General features: G+C 44.7%; 1 protein-coding gene across 2 annotated transcripts; it reads left to right on the top strand.

Annotated features, from left to right (window-relative positions):
* Nucleotides 1-615: 615 nt before the first annotated feature.
* On the top strand, nucleotides 616-20,292 carry fam135a (family with sequence similarity 135 member A). 2 transcript variants are annotated; one of them, XM_083658721.1, is made up of 18 exons: nucleotides 616-733; nucleotides 817-887; nucleotides 1,802-1,975; nucleotides 3,761-3,887; nucleotides 4,176-4,329; nucleotides 4,981-5,058; nucleotides 6,804-6,853; nucleotides 10,172-10,327; nucleotides 10,485-10,558; nucleotides 11,164-11,318; nucleotides 11,449-13,468; nucleotides 13,851-14,011; nucleotides 14,114-14,205; nucleotides 14,478-14,575; nucleotides 16,402-16,553; nucleotides 16,973-17,083; nucleotides 17,175-17,288; nucleotides 19,148-20,292. In XM_083658721.1, the coding sequence occupies exons 1-18, from the start codon at nucleotides 713-715 to the stop codon at nucleotides 19,351-19,353; spliced, it is 4,014 nt and encodes a 1,337-aa protein (XP_083514847.1). In that variant the 5' UTR covers nucleotides 616-712; the 3' UTR covers nucleotides 19,354-20,292. The 2 variants fall into 2 exon arrangements, with proteins under 2 accessions (XP_083514847.1, XP_083514846.1); XM_083658720.1 differs by having other exon boundaries at nucleotides 10,169-10,327.
* The last annotated feature ends 300 nt before the right edge of the window (nucleotides 20,293-20,592 follow it).

Below are 20,592 nucleotides of genomic sequence, written 5' to 3'. Positions count from 1 at the left end.
CCATAGCTTGGAATAGGAAGGTGGTAGGGTCGGGGTTTGAGGGTTGGCTAGAGAGAGTTGCTAGGGGGATGTGGGTGGTGGGATGGGGTGTGAGGGTCAAGAAAGGGGGCGGGGCTGGGGAAAAGGGGCTGTAGCTAGGGACACAAAGGTCATAGAGAGTCGGGATTCGAGGGGTGGGTTTGGGGAATGTCTACGGCAGGGGTCGGCACCCTTTTTGGTATGAAGTGTGCCCGAGGTTTTTCATCTGGAGGACGTGACATTGTCTATCTTTCGCGCCATCATTTTCATCTGCTCTCTGGTGCTTTGGAATGTATGGAATGCAAGGAGGCTAACCAATCAGAGGCAGAATAGAATGGGTCACTACCGTAAATATCGTAAAATAACAAGCAACAGCAAACGGCTGTGAAATAGGTAATTTGGCAGGGCATTTCAACATTTCCACAAAAAATCTCAATTGCACACTTATTGCTACTGTGTGCTAGAAGAAGTGGCACTCTGTTTCTGAAGGCTACACTAGAGAATGCTATTGCAGACAGGTTGCTTGTGATCTGATTTGTTTGACACAGTAAAGTAAAGTAATGTTTTCTGTTTAGGCTCCGATCTGGCCTTCCCGGCTTCTGTCCAAGATGATGTCATCTGCAGCAAAACGTTCCAAATCCTGTACAAGAACGAGGAGGTTGTGGTCAATGATGTCCTCCTCTTCAAGGTCCTGATGCTGTTGGATGAGAAGAGGGTATGTTTGAAGGAGGGGAAGTGCTGCTGACACAGGCTGTGGTTTTATTGAACGTCGTCTAAACTGATTTTCAACATCCTCAGGTGGAAGAGTCCCTCACCGACATGGATTTCCAGCTCTTCTTGGATTTGTACTTCACGGATGGCGATTACACGTAGGTGTTGCAGAGAAATGCTGAAGATCTTCTCTATGTGCAATAGGGATGCACCGATATGAAAATTTTGGCCGATGCAGATAACCGATATTAACATTGCTGTTATGGCCGATAACCGATATTTACCGATGTCGATATGATCTGTATAAAGCCACATTTTTATGATCATCACATTTTGTACATACTGAAAAACACATGTTAACACTGAATTTGAAAAAGTTATGCATTTCTTTATTTGCAAAGCCTTTGGAAAAGCCCATAAATCATAGATTTACTGCATTATTTCATATCAATGTGAAGAATTTGGCTGATAATGATAACCGATATTAACATTGCAACATCTGACCGATACCGATATGACCGATATGTTAAAAAAACGGCCGATACTGGCCGATACCGATATGATTGCCGATATATCGTGCATCCCTAATGTGCAATAGAGTACCGCAGGAAATGATGTATTTTTGTATGCCAACCCAGAAGTCATGCACTTCCTGGTTCCCTCATCGGGAAGTCGATGGGACTTTTGTATGGAAATTTTCGTTAATGCCTGAAATAAGGTGTGCTTGAGGACCACTTTTATCATTTTTCAAGCGTTTTGTGAAAATTGCGATTTAAAAAAGATTCAAGATTCACATTGATGCTTCAAAAATCAAAGGTGGTCCTCATTTGTGAACATTATTTTGCTGAACACACGTTTTCGTAAACTTAGTTCATGCATTTTAACCAAAAACCCCATACAAAAATCCCATTGACTTTTACGAGGGAACCAGGAAGTGCTAACATAGCACATACATATAACTCAGTCCTGCTGTTATTTGAATTCATGAGTTGATACTTGAAGCTCCTATCTCGGTAAAGGAGATCATGATGTACTCCCGTCTGTGTTCCTTTCCCTCCTTTCATTTCCACAGGCCAGATGATCCAAGCTCTCTCCAGAATATCAGTGGCCGCTCTCTGCGTTTGCACTTTAGCCTCCAACGAGGCATCCACCAACACGTCAACGTCATGTTTGACTACTTCCACCTGTCTGTCATCTCCGTAGCTGTCCATGCCTCCCTGGTGGCACTGCATCAGCCCCTCATCAGGTGACACTCACTGCTCACCGTCCCAAGTTTTCTGTCTTTCTGTCACAGAAAATGGCTCTTACATTTTACTGAATATTGTAGTTTACTCTTACAACAAGTGTTGAAGATCTCGCATACATCTCCATTTTGCTATTTGTTGTTTGCCATCGCCAGACGGCAGTTGTACTCTTGCAGTAAATGGCAACTAGAGCTGCAACTATCGATTCTTTTAGTAATCGAGTATTCTACCGAATAATCCATCGATTAATCGAGTAATCGGATAAGAACCCTTTTTTGTGTTTTCAAAGGCTTATCGTAAATATACACCAAAAAATAAGATAAATCTCTTCAAATAAACAACTACATTAGTTTCTTTCTTAGAAAAAACAACATTTTTATTTTTAAATTGCATAGAACTGGCAGTGGCACCATTCATCTTTTCAACCTGACGTTTGAGTTCTTCCAGTGTACAGCAACCGTTAAATAATATGAATGAATGGCTTACTAGCTAGTTTACATCCTTCATTTACCTTACAGCTGCATGACACACACACTCTTTCTCTCTCACACACACTCACTCTCTCTTTCTCTCTCACACACCAACAGGCTAGTGTGATCACACACACACACACACACACACACACACACACACACACACAAAACGCTGTTAAATTAGCCGCTAACGTTAATAGGTTGAGCTTTGTATTTCTCACAGAAAACGGTCCAAACTTCTCAGAGAGAGCGGTCGGTATTCACTAAAGCCTTCATATCTCAGGCTCTGTAGTACATAGAAACATAAAATAAAAAGCATTTGAGAGCTTAACCCTTTGGCTTTTCGTATTATATTTGCTCTAATGTTAATTAAAAAAAAAAGATCTTTAACCCAAAAAAATAAAAATAAAAATATTCTAATGCATTTTAAGAAATGTTAATAAAGATTACGGCAAATGTAACCCTTCCAAATAAAAAGCCACGGGTTTAAGCTGTCAAATGCTTTTTATTTCATGTTGATAGCTACTATACAGGCTGAGGAAATACTTTCTGTTAAACCCTTGACAATTACTGCAGCAACGTTAGCGTTAACGCGTTAACGTTAACGATCTCTGTTTTGCAGTCGTTGTGAAGACAGTGAAAAGCCCCGTTATCTAACAACTACAACGGCAGTGAAACAACTTATCCAGCTAACGCTAGCTAATTAAATAACGTTACCTGATGTTGTAGTCGATGCCTCTCTCAACGTTACAGCTGAGGAGGTGCTGCTAACGTTACCTGCGGTGCGCTGCCTGCTTCATTCACCCTCAGCCTATCTAGTAATACGTTACAGTCTTCAGCATTTAGCTACTGTAAATATATCTTGTGTTTGACCATGCTTCCTCAAGTTTGAGGTGTTTCCCTGGCCAGCTTTGCAATTCACATCACAAATGTTGCAACCAGTGTTGTCTGAGTCTATCTTGGGAAAGTGTAGCCACATTTTCGGGTGGACCCGTTTGTTGATGTTTTCAGGTAGAGTGACATACTGACGTAACGCGCTCTCGCGTGTTGCCTTAAGGTTCCGTCGGAATTTCTATTTTACCCACTCTCTTCTATTACTCAGATGCGTGTCGAGGCGAATCATTTTGGCCTCGATCAATTTAATTATTCGAGTTATTCGAGGTACTCGAGGAATCGTGACAGCTCTAATGGCAACACAAATATATTCTTGTGCCTGAAACAAGGAACCGGACTAGGGAGGTCTGAAAACGCCCTGAATGTCAAACTTTACTATTATGTTGTATTGATTTTCATGAACTCTGTTTATCTATCTAGTTTTCCTCGGCCAGTGAAGACCACGTGGCTTAACCGCAATGCTCCAGCACAGAGCAAAGACTCTCTCATCCCACCCCTGGAGAGTGTGGTGTTTGGCAGCAGCTATGTCAAGCAGGTGTCCCCAGATGTAAGTAAGCCAAGCTCATCTTGAAAACTCTCTGGCAATCTCTGTTCTACACAACTGAAAGATGCTGCAGTTATGCACAACCAAAGAAAACCACTTGCACTTACTGCTGCTGCTGCTGCTGCAGTAGTGCCCCTGGAAACGGGCAACATCTATAACCGTTGAGAGTTGAGAAGATGAACATGTACATTGGTAGATGACCTGCACATTCAGGTGAATGCTCATATGCTCCTGCTTAAGTATAATATACTGTATCTTCTCTTCTTCTCCATGCCACTCTTGACCCCTCAGGGCAGGACGTTCCTGGTGTCTGACCACTGTCTGCAGCATGCCTTCAGTCTGCACCAGAACCTTTGCGCCAATCTGCTCCAAGCTTACCAGGGCCTTTTTGACTATTTCACCTCTGTCACCAAGGACCTGCCCTCCTCCCACCGTATGGAACTAGGTATACTGCACTGGAGCTTCACACCAACTTATGACTGTTTAGATCTATTGTAGCCTACCTGTATTTAGGCAGATCCTTCACGTTGCTGGACTGTTTGACTGGTTGACACCATTTACCGGTAATTTGTAATCACAAACCTGGTGGAGAGATGCTTTAGTTTAGCCCTTTGCACACTGTCTTCATTCATGCACTCACCCAGAAGCACTCAAAAGCATCCAGTACTTTAAAAGCTACACAATAAATGACCTTATTATATGATGATTATTATTTTGTCATGGATGGATGTTTATTGTTTTGATTGTTTATACTTTTCGTTGTTTTTGAAATTTCAATTTTATTGTGTTGCCATGTCATTTCACCCCAACCCTACCTGTTAACAGATTCCAGCCATTATTAGAACACCTCACACCCAGCAATCCACCATATTATTTCAGGGACCTAATTGTTGTTGACTGACCTTAATAATCATAAAAAATAATTCTACTTACTTGGATTCATTAGTTACATGTCAAACATGAACAGCACCCAGACACACAGCTCACCCTTCCTGACCTGGTGGCTCACCAAACCTAACCCACACAAGTGGACTGATATTAATCCATCCCAGAGAAATAGTAAGGTTAAACATGCCTATATGTGCAATCCTACTAGCCAAGCCCAGCATGCAAGTCCTATATGAGAGAGTACTCAGAAGAGCCTATCCCCGAAGCCAGAGGCACGTCTACATAGGTATGTCCCGCCCCTTCCAGTACCTCAACTCAGCCTGCCTCTCTTTCCTTTTTCCCCTCTCCTCTCCGCTGAAGTCTCCTGCTTGTAGACACATCTGATCTCCTTTATGCCACGCCCACTTTCACAGAGACAATATTGACTTTAGCCGCTGTCGTGCTCATCTGTTAACCTGCCTACGCTCAAGCCCAAGTTATGCTTTGTCTCTCAACACTTTTGAAACTGTCTCGACAGATATGGCGTCAGAAGAGACTGAAAAAAGTGTCTCGACACTTTTCTTTAACGTCGCCTACCCGAAGAATGTTATGTCGTGGACACGTCATATTTTGTCGTGCACTGTGATTGGTTAGAGAGAGAGTTCCATCAGTATAGCGGCGTGGCAGCCGGCCTGCCCAGCCAGCAGCTGCTTTTCCCCGGGGAAAACAGATGGCCGGTGTGGGCGGAGGTCTGGAGGAGTGGAACGATTCTCTGAAAAGAGGAGCGAGGCGAGCTGTTGTCTGGCAAAACCGATGCAGGGAGGTACAGATGTAGATCCCTGGCTATTCTTTGAATTTAAAGGTCCCAATTCGTGCAGCTGTAACCTCTTAAAAACGTGTGTCTCTGGTCCATAAAACATGATTCTGGATTAATTTGTCGAAAATATAGCAACCCCATTTGTTGTGACGGAGTTGTCCCTTCCTCATCCCGTTGCGTCCCAAGAATGGTCTGTTTCTATAATATATTCAGAACTAACAGTTCCCATTGGCCTCTGAGGGAGAGCCCGCCCCTGGCTCCCAGCGGCCAATCAGATTAGCGTCTGTGGACCAGCACGCTGGGTTGTGTCCACAACTAACGCTATCGCTAACTTAACGTTGCTACGCTAAAGAGGACATCTCAAAATGCCTAGACTTACCGAATGCACCTCCGCAGTTGCTGGATCACGTACAGTTGGCGTCGCTCCAGCTAGAAGTGTTAATTTTGTGGCTATAGACAAAATGGTGCAGATAGCTTGTGTGAGAGAGACCCGCGCAGTATGCTTGAGGACCATCGTGACGTCCCGATACCCCGTCTGGGGAACAGAGCGTTTGGGGGTGTGGCTTGAAGGAGACTGCAGGGGGAAGCTGGATAGGGACAAATCCAACTGTGGCAGTTCTGAGCTTGTGACCACTCATTACAGGGAGGGATGACAGCAGTATATATGCATTTACAAGTAAAAACAGCTTTTGCACGGAATGGGACCTTTAAGACTCGGGAGAGACGTTTTTACAGTGATTTAAAATATTTTTTACAGTGATTTGAACTCAGAAGAAAACAAACTCCTCGCTCCTCGGACGGCTCGGAGTGAAGCAGAGTTTTGTTGGGGGGGAGGGGCCGGCTCGCTGTTACCATGGAGACAACTGAATACCTGTCGCTGAAGTATAAATTAAAAACGTTGTGCGACTCTTATTTCTATCGAGAGACACTTATCAAAAATGTTGAGCGCCCTGCTATAAATTGAGCTTAAGCCTTTCTTTCTCTTCATAGTTTGGCCTTGGTCAACATCTCCTGACGCTATGACACTGTAGAATTTGTGGGCCTGTGTCTGCTCTCTTCGGTCTCGTGATTGACAAAATGCTCTTTGTCTGACACGACACCAATGCTGCTGCCAGCCTGACACCATTGTCTTCCACAGCCTGTCTTGCAGGTTCTTTTCAAAGCCTTCTGTGTGATCATTGAATAAATGATGAAAGTAAACCTTTCTTTCTAATGCCGTTCTTCTCCTCCCTCAGAGCAACATGACTTAGAGGCCCGTCTAACTGAACTTTGTGAACAAGTGAAGGTAAGATCTGTTGAGTGTCTTTACTCTTTGATCATTGTCTTTACGCTTCATTCACACAGACAACCTACGCCTTGCCTTGCCTCAACCCACGCCTACGCCGAGCTGGGCGTGAACCTGTTACACGCTTTTGCGATCACACCGCACGCCTTTTGCACGCCGAACCTGGAGCCGAGTCACAAGCGCCTCTCCTCTCTCCCGACTGTATTTTTTCACGTGTTGTCCAGAATTGTCATGGGTAGCCTCTAGGTAAAATAAATCGGATATATTTAATGTTATATTGATGCTGGATATGTATAACCAGGTCTGACTATAGTCGGACATTTTAGAGAGGTGATCTTGCAAGAATATGTGCTGGCAGCCTGGCACAACAACATTGTCCATCTTGCTTCTTCGGTCGCTATTCTCTCTCATGAAGATTTGTTTGCCGACGGGGAGAAAGCCCCACGTGATAGCCACCCGTCAATCTCTCTGTCTCTCTGCTCAACATGTTGTAGTAACTCCATTTTATTTTGAAATTCAGTTGACTTTTCCATTTCCGACGGATATTGTGCGTTTTTCTTTCATGGCTTGACAGAAGAAGTCTGCCTGCACGCGCCTTGTCGGCTTCAAAATAGAAAATAAAATCGGCAAGGCATAGGCAAGGCGTGGGTACACGCAGGGTTCACGCTCAGGCGCCCGGTGTACACAGCCTCGTTGACTAAAACGGACGCCTATTAAAAAGTGTGGGTAAAGGCAAGGCATAGGCAAGGCTTGGGTCGTCGGTGTGAAACCAGCCTTAGGCAATGAAACACAAGATGTCCTGCCACCATGGTGCACAGTAGGGGTGGGGGAAAAGATCGATTCACTTAAGTATCGCGATTTTTAATGTCACGATTTTTTGAATCGATCTTTTATTCCAGAATCAAAATTTTTTTTTTTTTTTTTTTTGGGTGCCCGCAGTCAGGCCACTCACTGAACAGCAGGCCAGGCGCCGCCTACTGGTTTACTAGTGGTTTTATTACTTTATTAGTTAGTCTGAAGTAATAATTACACTTCAGGGTTAAAATGGGTGCATCTCATTGTAAAATTGGACTTGGCCCAAATTGGGCTTCAAACGGACAAATTTCACACGCGTCGGCCCATATCGGCCTGGCCTGCTTGGTATCTAATGCCCGGCCTGAATTATGATCCCAGTCCCCCCCTGTTTTTAACTATATCGCCCAGCCCTACTCATGATATAATATACAGTCTCTAGTGTATGATTCAACTTTTCCCATGTTCTAATCTAGTGTAAAAAGCAAACAAACTGAAAAAAGAAAAGAAAAAAAGAAAAAAAAATCGCAATAAATCATAATATCGAATCGCAATAATCGTAGAATCGCAATACTTAAGAATCGCAATATATATCGAATCGGCACCCAAGTATCGTGATAGTATCGAATCAGGAGATAAGTGAATCACCACAGCCCTAGTGCACAGTATGCAGAACGTTGTTACCATGGATTGTGAACAAAAGAACTCAAGAACAATACATGATAGAAACTTAATATCATAGTGCTTGTGATGTGACCAGTGATAACTTTTTATCTAAGGAGCATAAAATAAATTGCTCCTTGTTTCCAAATATGACATACGTCCAATGACAACACTAGCAACCTTTTTATATAAAAGGGAGTAAGTGGGTTCTGCCATTTTGGTCACCTTTTTTGGTAGGGGTATGACCATCTTAGATCTTAGAATCGCGCTAGATGCAGTGCACATTCTATCAGTTGTATTTCTATGTCTGAAAGACGCTTCCAAAGTTTTCCTCCCCTCCCCCTTTTCACCTCACAAAGTGCGAGCAGCATAGCAGGGCTAGAGGGGGAGTTGGTTTGACACACACACACACACACACACACACACACACACACACACACACACACACACACACACACACTTAACCAGGGCTCAACAGGACCTCCCGTCATGCCAGGGACATTCAAAATAGCATCAGGGACGATGAAAATTAATTTGGGGACAGAGCCGGGACGATAGCCTAAACACACGCTCTGCTCGTTACAATGAACGGCGATGAAAATGACACGAACGCAAATTAAACCTCTTTACACACACACACGCACACTAAACACACATGCGGGTAGAGAGACAGACATGCAGATAGAATGGAAAAAGTGTCTGAATCATATCTATGGCAGCTTTACAGTTTGAGTTTTATTTGCTTCAGTCGGATTTGGGCAGTTATTTTAAACGCATTGCTCTTAATCTGCTGTCATCCTGCCTCGTATTCCCAGGTGAGCGTGTTTCTGCTCAGTTTCCCCCTCTCTCACTGCTTAAAGGAGAATTTCGGTTTATTTGAACCTGAGCCCTCTCCTCACATTAATTATCATCTGATGACTCACCCAGACACCCAGTGTTCTCCGTTGCGATTTTGAGCCTCCTAGGCGTTGTTGTGAGGTAAATAGTGTCCAAGGCAGTCCTTGAAAGGCGCTGCATCGGGGCCACATGGCAGCGTGCTGTTACTCCATGTAAATAGACTGTTTTCTTCCCGTTTTCTACCCATATCGTCATATGATCCCTAAAGAAACATCAGAATGCTAATCACCCCCGGGCTATTTCCAGTAGTGTTTACCAGGGATCTCATATCCTCATTCGGGGTCTGTGTCACCAACTCTCGTCAAGTCACACAAGACTTTCCTGCCGCGTGACTCTCACGTCAACCAGGAACTCCCGATCAGCCAATAGGAAAAATGGGAAACTTGAATTTCAAAACCACGTTTTGCTGTGCATATAAATGTAAAATTCAAATTTTTTGCACTTCAATGATTTGGAGCTGAAACCATCAGCAGCACTACTAAATTCCAATTGGTTTTCAGCTGAAAAAAGTGATTTGGGTGTGCAGTAACCTTTTAAAGTCCCCTGCAGAAATGTCAGAGCCATTATAATTCTATTACTATTATTTGTATCAAGTAACAATTCACTTCATTGTGTAAATGGTATTCAATGTAGCTCTTTGTCAAAGAGAAAAACTTACTCAACAGATATATCAGATACAGTTAATTTTCCTCCTTGGTTTTCAATATCGATATTAGAATCAGTGAACCCCAAGTTGTGAGCAGTATGAAAATTCTCTGCTCAAATTCATAGTAAAGGAATGCCAGAATATCTCCTTTACTAGATAATTATAATAATAATAATCATCATTTAGATTGATCTTAAATACCGTCCCTCTTGGCAGCTAATGCATAGAATCCATCACCGCCATTGCCTTGTGTGCTGAGGTTAGGCAAGTATGACATCACTGGAGCCCTCTGGTGGCTGACTTCTTTGTCCTTGTAGCAGAAAGCAGAGAGCCCCGATGAGCTGGCAGAGCTAGTGAACATGAACCTGGCTCAGCTCTGCTCTCTGCTCATGGCCCTCTGGGGACAGTTCCTTGAGGTGGTGTCCCTGCAGGAGAATATCGCCGCCCTGCTGGCTGTGGAGCACCACACACTCAGAGTGAGTCTCCACCTCTCATCTCATCTGCAAACATGAATATCTGAATATCTATCTCTAATGGCAATAGTTCTATTTTTGTCTGAGTTACCCCAAGGCTGGACTCAAGCATTCTGAGCTCGAAAAAACCTCACGTCTGAATCTTATGGTGTTATTGCAGGTAAGGCGATTTGCTGAGGCGTTCTTTTGTCTTGAACACCCAAGACAAACGGCGTTGGCGTATCAAGAGCTACAGTGAGTGCAGAGGCATATTTCCTCTTGATGATTATGAAACATTGTCTTAGTGTAACAAGCCTGTGCCAGCGCATACTTGTCTGAAGTAGAGGCCTTCACGGGTCCAAAATCATGGACCCCGGACCCTAATGGACCCAGGAAATTTGTGCCCGGACCCGGAGTGGACCCGTCTATTATTAGAAATCTGAAACCCGGCCCCGTTCAGAACCGTTCAGAATCGATCCACATTTGTGGATCGATGCAGAATCGTGCACGTCCGCATCGCGATGCATCTTATAATCGATTATTTTTGACACCCCTACCTCACGTGCGCTGTGTTTTCATGCGTTTCTCTCGTGATCAGCGCTGATCACGGGTCTTCTCGGTTCCACTCGGGTATTGCACATAAGGGTAAATAGACCCGGGACCCGTGGTGATAGAATCTGACCCGACCCGGACCCTAATTGACCATAATAAATATGGACCTGGCCCCGTACGGGTCTCAGGTCGGGTCCTAGGGTCCGAGTAGAAGACCTCTAGACTGAAGTACTGTAGCCGAAGTGTGGAAATGCCTGACTCTGTCTCCTTCTCTCTGGCTCTGGCTCTCTCCTTCCCTCCCCCTTCAGTGCTCACAGCCACCAGCAAATGACTAATGCCATCAAAAGCTCCAGCTACTTTCTGTCTTTGCCTCCACTTCCAGTGGAATGTGCAGACCTAGATGGCGATGTCAGCTCCCTGCCAATCATCTTTGAGGATAGGTACCTGGATTCCATCACTGAAGGTTAGTAATGTAGTAAGACTAATGAAGCCGTATTACACATTTGTCACACGTTTTGTCTATTCACTAATCTTTAAAACTAACAAATATCTGTCTGTTGCGGTTCTCGTTTCTTTCTGGGTTGACACTGAAGATCGCGATGGACCTTGGCTGGGCATGCACAATATAAGGGCTGGCTCAATGTCCAGTAAGACAGACAAGCCCAATTCCAAGGACTGCAATGCAGCAGCAAACTTCCCCGGCCCTCTAGCAGAGTCTGGGTATGCAGCTGTGGACACCACCTGGCCAGACAACTGCCATCCACCACCCAAGTCCAAAGGCAAGTCGGTCAAACTGAAGAAAAACTCCAAGACCGAGAACTCCAAGAAGCTTATTAGACAAGGCTCCAAGGACTCTGTAGTTCTGGTGGGCTACAAGAACCTCAAGGCTCCTTATTGCGATGCTAGCGCCAAGCACAAGGAAGGGGAGGCTCCCCTGAACCCGGAAGAGGAACGAGACGCTTTGCTAGGGGACTCGAGCAGTTGCTTAAGGACTAATGTCAATTCTGTTTGTGACTCTGGTGCCACAACCACACATGCTGGAACCACTGCTATTGAGTCTCTCACAGATGAAAACGTTGTAACTAGCACCGCTTGTCAAGAAGGTTCCTTCAAAAATCCTATGAGCTTGGATGCACAGAATAAGCCTCAGGCGGGTACTGGGGCTGTAGCTACATACAACCAAGCAGTGCACAGAGATGAGCAAAGTGACCACTGTAGCCAGAAGATGCCACAGTGGCCTACTGGGGTTAGGCACATTGAGGTGAAACCAAGTAACAAAGATCCGTTCCAGGGGGACAAAGTCAAAGTTCTTCTACCCTGTCGGACCGATGGGACTCTGAACAGAGAGATTCCCCAGATCACCCAGACAGACCTCTGTGAATCTAAACAGTCTGTGGTGGATTCAGTGTTTGAGCGGCCTGGTAGAGAGGCAGCCCAGCGTAGCCGGCCTGGTCTGGTCCCACTGCAGGTGAAAGGTGATTGCATCAGGTTCCCAGATGCAGGAGCCACCAGTGCCTCTTCGCGTCTCTCAGACTCCGGCATCGAGAGTGAGCCCAGCTCCTTTGCGGCCCAGCTGGCGCCAGGATGCCACGGTGGGTGCACAGGGCCGGGTGTAGCCGAATCAGATGGTGCACCCACACACCCTGAGAGGCCCCTTCTGAGCCCTGCACTACCACCTGTCCTGCATAGCTCTGTGCAGAAGGCCAGTGGGGCATCAGAGGGACTGAACCCAGAAAGTACCAGTGCTGTCAGTGGGGTCCAGTCCTCTCTCACCTCCATCAACTCCCTGCCCTCAGACGACGAGGGAGAGGGTTCTTCTCGGGGCTCCGGTGGCGCTGAAATCCGAGGCAGGAAGTCCAGTGTGTTGGTTCAGGAGCAGAGCGTAGTCTTCTCTGGGGATTTCACTAACAGACCTATGGTTGACTCCACAGCACGCTGCCCACCGCCTCCTCCACCACACCACTCTGCCTGCAGTCCGGACTCTGCTGCAGCTGATTCCCAGCCTGCAAAACCTGCCTCTGAGTTGGAAACAGACCCCAGATTGATAGGGAACCCTGAACTTGGGCTAGAGGGAGCAGTGGGCGCTGGGGCCAGTGAACCCCACACTGCCTGCCCTTCCAGTCATTCCGCCACTAGTAGTACTGACCTGGTGAAGCACGGGATGGTGGAGAACTACTTTGGCTCGCGCTCGAGCACGGACGTGTCTGAGATCAGCCCCGTGGAAACATCTGCCATCGCGCTAGGAATCCAGACAAGAGCACAGGGTGAGGAAGACGAAGACGAGGACGAGACGGAGCACGAGCAGATCGAGAACGGTTACTACGAGGAAGGAGATGGCTACGCTTTTGTGAACGGCGTTGCCGACGAGGAGCGACTTGGGGACGGGGATGCAGTTGCTCAAGAGACGAGTCTTTTCTTTGAGCAGCTGAGCCTGGGCTACCTCCTCGAAACAAAGGATATACCAAGAGCTCCCGTCTGCTCTGCTCTAGCTTGCAGCAGCGCTGGCTACAGCCACAGCAGGCCTCCCCGGCCCGCCACATCCTGTCCCGCCATTTCCTGTTCCTCGTCTAGCCTGTGCTGGTATGAGAGCGCACCCACACCACAGATGAAAGCGTGAGTCATGTTTTAATCTCTGCATGCACCTTACACTCTCTTGCTACGGCTTAAAGGAGAAGTCCGTTTTTTTAAACCGCGGACGCAGCTTTGAAAGCACGTTTGAACCCATAGAGGGCACTCTTGCTGCCAAAAATGAATACAGTCTGTACAATTGTAACAGATTGGTCTCAAATGTGGAGATTTCGACCAGAATCCTTCACACACCACACCGAAAGCCTCAAGCCATATATATTGGTTAAAAGCGGAAAAGAAATGTTTTGGGGGTTAGTCCTGCTTTACGTTTGGGAACCCTCCGGTCTACTGTATTTTAAATGCATGTATTCCGTTACTCCCCGCAACTGAAGACACAGTATGATAATTGTGCTTCATCATCATCCAGGTTCATCAAGGCCAAAGAAGAGATGAAGAAGCTGAGGCTACCTGGCTTCCTGTACAGCGAGGTGCCTGAGCTGGCGTCCAGCGTGCCCTACTTCAGCCTGGAGGAGGACGAGAGCTGTGAGGAAGGCATCCACCTCATAATCTGTGTCCACGGCCTGGACGGTAGGAGGCTGCCTCTTTCAGCGTAAAATGACCTCCTTTGAGTCTTTTTATTTCAATCAGAAGAACACATTGCAACCTTTTGTGTCTCCCAAATAACTACAGGCAACAGTGCAGACCTGCGGCTGGTGAAGACTTACCTGGAACTAGGACTGCCTGGAGCTCGAATAGATTTCCTCATGTCCGAGAGGAACCAGGTCATTAAATTTAGCCACAAAGTGACAATGCTGCCTACTCGGTCTACTCTAGTGTCGTCCATACTAAGCACAGCAATAAGACACAATGATACAATACAGACAATACAATACAGACAGACTGCTGTACCGGCAGTACTCTAGTCTCTATCTTATCTATCTGTATATCTCTCTATCTGTCTATCTGTCTGTCTGTCTGTCTGTCTGTCTGTCCGTCTGTCTGTCTATCTTAAATGGAACATTATATCTTTGTTTTTCTGAATGTTCATCCACAGAATGACACTTTTGCTGACTTTGAGTCAATGACGGACCGACTACTGGATGAAATAGTCCAGTACATCCAGATATACAACCTTACAGTCTCAAAGATTAGGTAAGATGTTCTTTCCATATGAGCTTACGAGTATATTTGAATAATACTAATTCCAACGGCATACTGCAACTAGGCATCTCGTGCGCTATGCACGCTCGATTTCTATGCTGCGCGGGCCCGCCCTGCAGCTCGCCGAGCTGGCCCTGCAGCTCACATACACAGCTCGCCCGCTGCTCAGCCTTGCCCGCAGCTCGGCTGCTGCGTGGCCTCGCCTGCTCTATTGGCATGCGCAGCGCGCAATTTCTCAACTTTGCATCAATGATGACATCACTCGCAAATAGCCTACAGTTGGTAGGAAAAGTTGGTTTGTGCGCAGGTGTGCTCACAAAATTGTATTATTAGTGGCAGGGCCACTGTTTGCATTTGCCAATATCCTTCTTCTGGGAAGTTGGACTTTCCATGCATGAAAATAAACCAAATTTTGCACAAAGGTGCAGTCGCATGCCAAACCTCGTCGACGCGAATTTGGCGCCAATAGTCCACTAGTCGTGGCGTGCACGTACCATTTTAACAATGGCCTTATGAAATGACGAGGAATATACGGTACATCTATTTTTTATATCATTTTGGAAGTAAATTGTACTCCCAGTCTTTCCAAGTAGCCCCTGCAGGCTGCTCAAGTATCCCTAGGGGTACACGTACCCCTGGTTGGGAATCACTGCTACAGGGTTTCCGCGGAGTCTTTGCTTTAGAATAACAATGCATAACAAATGTGAAGCCGTTGCATGGTTACCAACAAAATAAAAGATATAAACAAAATGTATTCATATTGTGGAGCAATTTGCACTAAAAAAATATGTCTTTGCTAGTGTTATCTCCGTTTCCCTGGAAATGGTATACATGGGGTATGACTAATAACTGGAAAACAATTAGTCGCGGCCAGTAGACTCCTTTGTAATTAAACCTAGTTTACTACTCCAGCAGGTAGACAGACCCGTAGTAACGACCTAGCAACAAGAGACGAGAACTCGTCCCTGTTGAATCAGCCAGCCAACTTGAGCTGACGCTTTCCTGTTGTGACAAAGATATCTGTTGATTTTTTTTCTATGTACAGATTTAGCCACTTTGTCGGCAAACTTCACGTGTATCTGTAAGCTAGTAGCGACGTGTCACCCGCTCACCGGGCCTGCAGAGCAGATGAGGGAGGATGCCAGGGCTCACCGGGCCTGCAGAGCAGATGAGGGAGGATGCCAGGGCACACCGGGCCTGCAGAGCAGATGAGGGAGGATGCCAGGGCACACCGGGCCTGCAGAGCAGATGAGAGAGGATGCCAGGGCACACCGGGCCTGCAGAGCAGATGAGGGAGGATGCCAGGGCACACCGGGCCTGCAGAGCAGATGAGGGAGGATGCCAGGGCACACCGGGCCTGCAGAGCAGATGAGGGAGGATGCCAGGGCATCTAGTAGGCTAACGTCATGGCTGAACAGCTTAGTGTTTCTCAAATAGTCCTGGAAACCTTTACAGCCCAAGAAGCTCCCCGCGACCTACTGACTTCTTTCCTAGACATCCTCCAAAATGATCAACAAAACCATTCATTTTGTGGAAGTGGATTAATATAATATAAAATTGAGTCATATTTTAGTGATGAGGCCTTTTTTTCATTTGACCTCTGCTATGAGTCATACTGTATGTGTGCGGTTAGGCTGATTTAAGCATGTTTAAAATGTCTAGTATTTGACCAATCAGATTGCTTGGTTGGAACTACCTGTTTATATAATATGTAATGCCCATTTGTCCCCCATATTCCTGCCATGAAACAGCCTGAATTCACAACATAACGATGGGCGCGTTGACAGTGTTTAAGCTTCTGTATTGTTGGCTTGCAGCTTTGTGGGCCATTCCTTGGGAAACCTGATAGTTCGGTCAGTGCTGACCAGGCCCAGGTTTAAGTGTTACCTGAGCAGGCTGCACACCTTCCTCTCCCTGTCTGGACCTCACCTGGGCACACTGTACAACAGCTCTGCTCTGGTCAACACCGGTAAGTTTCACAGCTTTAGCATGGTTGGTTGGATCTTCACGGATCCCACTAATGATAACTTCAGTGAGTTAACAAGTCCATTTCCTGCACAGAGTCTTCAAATTAAATGTTTTCCGCTTACAAACTAACGGGATGCTTTTATTGTGAAGTACATTTAGGAAGTGAAACGTGTTTGGCTTGCTAGCTTGATTAGCGGTGAGATTAGCTACGTCTCTTGCTCTTATTTTGAGCTATTTTTCCGAGTGAACCAGTTATAAACACTGTAGGAAGGTAAGCAAAGTAGAGAGTACAAGTAGAAACGGTAAACTAAGGCCGATATCTGAACATACAAACAGAGAAGTGTAGCATTAAGGTGGGGATGTAGTTTCCTCACACAGTCAAACTAGTGAACGGAGCTTTAAAGAACTGTTTCTCCCTAGGCCTTTGGTTCATGCAGAAATGGAAGAAGTCGGGTTCCCTCCTGCAGCTGACTTGCCGCGATCACTCTGATCCTCGCCAAACTTTCCTCTACAAGCTGAGCAAGAAATCTGGTAAGCTTTGCCATTTTTGACCAAAGATGTTTTGTACATTATGTTTGGTAAATGAGATTGTACCAGATAACTTTTATATCTGTATTTTAAGGTCTGCAATTTTTCAAGAATGTGGTGCTGGTTGGTTCGCTGCAGGATCGCTATGTCCCCTATCATTCTGCTCGTATAGAGATGTGCAAAACTGCATTAAAGGACAAACAGTCAGGTGAGTTGAGGTCGAAACCGTTGATTTAATTACCCAAGTACCCAGTTCCAAAACAAATCAAAATTAATCTTGGTTAGATTTTCATGTACAGCATATCTGGTGGGTGGTGTCTGTTGGGCTAACTGATGTAACAGCTTGCTAGCACAAGACATGCACCACTTTGGTGAGTGTAGGGGTTGCTTCAACTGTGAATGAGAGTTGAGCGAGCAGAAGAGAGATGAGCCAGGCAAAAGGGTTAAGGCAAGTGAGATGTTGATTGTGTAAACGGTGCTGCAACAAATATCTCTATTATTCACCGTTATATACGTAAGGGATAATGTATTGTGAGCCGGTGATTACTGGCGAAATAATGACCGACAGGTGAATGATTGAGCCCGACGCGCAGGGCGGAGGGCTTAATCATTCACCTGAAGGTCATTATTTCCAGTAATCACCGGCTCACTATACATTATCCCGCTTAGAACACGGCCTACAACTAAATTATTTCAGTAATCTGACAAAAATAATTATTCAAATAGATTTTTTAATAGCGTTTTCAACGACAAAGCGGTTTCATTCGTAATTGGCACACAAGACACCACAGCTGCAACTGGTTGGCCTAATTAGTAGTGTCTGCAGACAAAATGCTCTTATCAACTGATTAATCCAGGTGTGGCAGATTAGCGGTCGGTTGTCGAGAAATAATGACCGGTGAATCTTGTTGATTGACCAATCAGAATCGAGTATTCAAGAGAGCCGTGTTCTAATGTATGTATATTCCATGTATCTCTATTATTCACTGTTATATACACCTTATGTTGCCACGCCTACTTTTTATCTTCCGGCCAACTTCAGACATGCTCATAGCGTTACTGCTGCGAGGAGCCGATGGCTGTACCCGGCGGCATTTAACGTTAGTTACAAAAGCACGTCGACAGTATTTTCTCACTGCCAGTACAGTAGTGGTTGACAGATACTAGCCAGTCCGACCGGTCACACAGCCAGCGCTCCTCGCTGCTCGTTAAAAATGTCCAAATAGGCATTATTCTGATAAACTGGTCACATATTTGGAATGTTTTGATCTCATCCGGAAAAATATTAAAACTTTATAAAGTTTTTTTGTTGTTGCTTGAAAACAGCTTTTTGGCAAGTCTAAAAATGGTAAAGGTAGGAGTAATCTACTTCCGGGTCTAATACGGAAGAACGATTACAAAATGACGTAATGCCAAAGCGCCCTGATATGGGCAAATGGTAAGGTGAATACTGTATGTGTATTCCATTGATGCCAGGCTGTGAGAGACACAAAAGAGGACAGGACAGAACAAACCTTGTCCTACTCAAACCCACTGTTTCACTCTAGTCCCTTATTAGACTGTCCAGAAGTGAGAAAAAGCCGGCAGACCAAATGTCCCTTCACCGCTTTTAATGAGTCATCAGAACACTGAGGAAGGCAGAACACTGAGGAAGGTCTGTTGGCTGAAACGTCCCTTGTTGCTGCTGCCCAGATGATTCATTCAAACCTGTCAAAGGACATTTGGTGTGCTGGCTTCTGGACTCAGTGCCTTGCACCCGAGTGAGTTTTTATCTATTTTTGAGTGTGCTCGGCTCGCTACCAGTGGGTTTCTTATTAGACTGTGCCTTGCACACAGTATGCTGCTACTACCGTTTTCTTTATTACTACTGTTTATGCACTTTACTTGAACTTTGAACACTAGAGAAGCCAGGTGTATAATTACACCTTTACCTGAGTTAGGGATACCTGTTGCAAATGACTATTGTATCCATTTCAAAATTTTAGTATTGATACTTTTCGATAGTATCCATACTTTTGACAACCCTAACCTGAGTATAATGACAATAAAGATCATTGTGATTCTCAGGTCCTGTGTATGCTGAAATGATTGAGAACCTGCTGCTGCCAGTACTTCAGAACAAAGACTGTAATCTAGTGCGCTATGATGTCATTCATGCCCTGCCCAACACGGCAAACTCCCTCATAGGCCGAGCCGCCCACATTGCCGTCCTCGATTCGGAGATCTTCCTGGAGAAGTTCTTCCTAGTTGCAGGCCTCAAGTTCTTTCAGTAGAAACGCGTCGGAATCAAACTAACGGCTGTACGAGAGGAATGTGGAGCTATTACCTCACTACATCACATCTAAACCTAATTCTTATCATTTGGTTTTGAAATCCATATCCTCTTGGAAGGCACGAGAACAAAATCTGTTTATGTTCCATGTTGCATTTTATGTTTTATTGGAATGTTACTGGATACGGAGATTGCCATTTTAATGTTTATTTCCCCCATTTTTTTTTTCTTTTAAGATGATTTTTGTTTATTTGACATGTTTGGGAAATGATTCCCTCCCATCGTATGGTATATATTTCAGTGTTATTTATGTGTTATCCCCCCCCCCCCCCCCTTCTTTTTTTGTCAAGATATTAATTTTACTTTTAGATGCTGAACTGGAAATGTAGCTGCTAAAAAAACGAAATGGGTTTTGGTGAGCTGGCCCAAGTAAAATCTGCACATGTCGTCCTCACCATTGCAAATGTTGTTTCCACCAATTTTAAAGATACACTCTGCATTAATTTGCACCACAACTACATTTTACACGTTTTTGTACCGAGAATGGTCATTTGTACAAGTTACTTTTTATTAACCATTTTCCATCATTTTTAAAGGCAAAGATTGCAGTTGAACTAGGATTGTTCAGAATGTTCTGCCTTGGCGTTGGTCTTACGTAATACTATGATGTTCCTTGCCATTGGCAGCATTCTGTACAACATTTACCCAACCTGGTGTTGGGAGAGTAAAGCTTTGCCTAAAACATGAAAACATTTTATTACAGGGGTTGCAATGATCAGATTGAGCAAAAGCACATGTTGGTTATGTGAATTTGTTTTTGAAAGTATTTGGACGGTATCATTTGTGGATTATTTATGTGTTTAAACTGGAAAGTATTGCTTTGAATAAAAAAATATTGTTTAATGATTTATATATCAACATACTCTATCATTAAATATTCATATTATTAAGTGGAGTTTGTGATTTATTTTCTTAATTTCCAGGGTAAATCCAGTGATCTGGAGGAAAACCCAGTTCCATTCAGTCAATATTTATAAATCAAGTTTTATGTTATCTGAAGTGATTTCCTTTCTCACACATTAAACATTGTCTCATCTTGACAGACATGATTTACTTCTATTTATAATTTTCAATCTATTGAATTTCTTTGTCCTTTTTCTCATGATTTGCCCTTTGATTTTACAACCAATTTTAAGATTAGATTTTTTTTTTATCTATAAGTTGGCCCCAATATAGATGA

Source organism: Poromitra crassiceps, assembly GCF_964638095.1.
Source record: "Poromitra crassiceps genome assembly, chromosome: 22".
Lineage (NCBI taxonomy): Eukaryota > Metazoa > Chordata > Actinopteri > Beryciformes > Melamphaidae > Poromitra > Poromitra crassiceps.
The sequence above is the reverse complement of the archived record's forward strand: the minus strand, read 5'-3'. Positions and strand labels throughout refer to the sequence as shown.

Bases quoted from the DNA above. Each gene is read 5' to 3' on its own strand.
- fam135a (XM_083658720.1), top strand. From the start codon at position 713: ATGCTGTTGGATGAGAAGAGG. The intron at 6,854-10,168 runs GTAAGATCTGTT...TTGTCCTTGTAG, and splicing joins AACTTTGTGAACAAGTGAAG to CAGAAAGCAGAGAGCCCCGA. The intron at 10,559-11,163 runs GTGAGTGCAGAG...CTCCCCCTTCAG, and splicing joins TTGGCGTATCAAGAGCTACA to TGCTCACAGCCACCAGCAAA.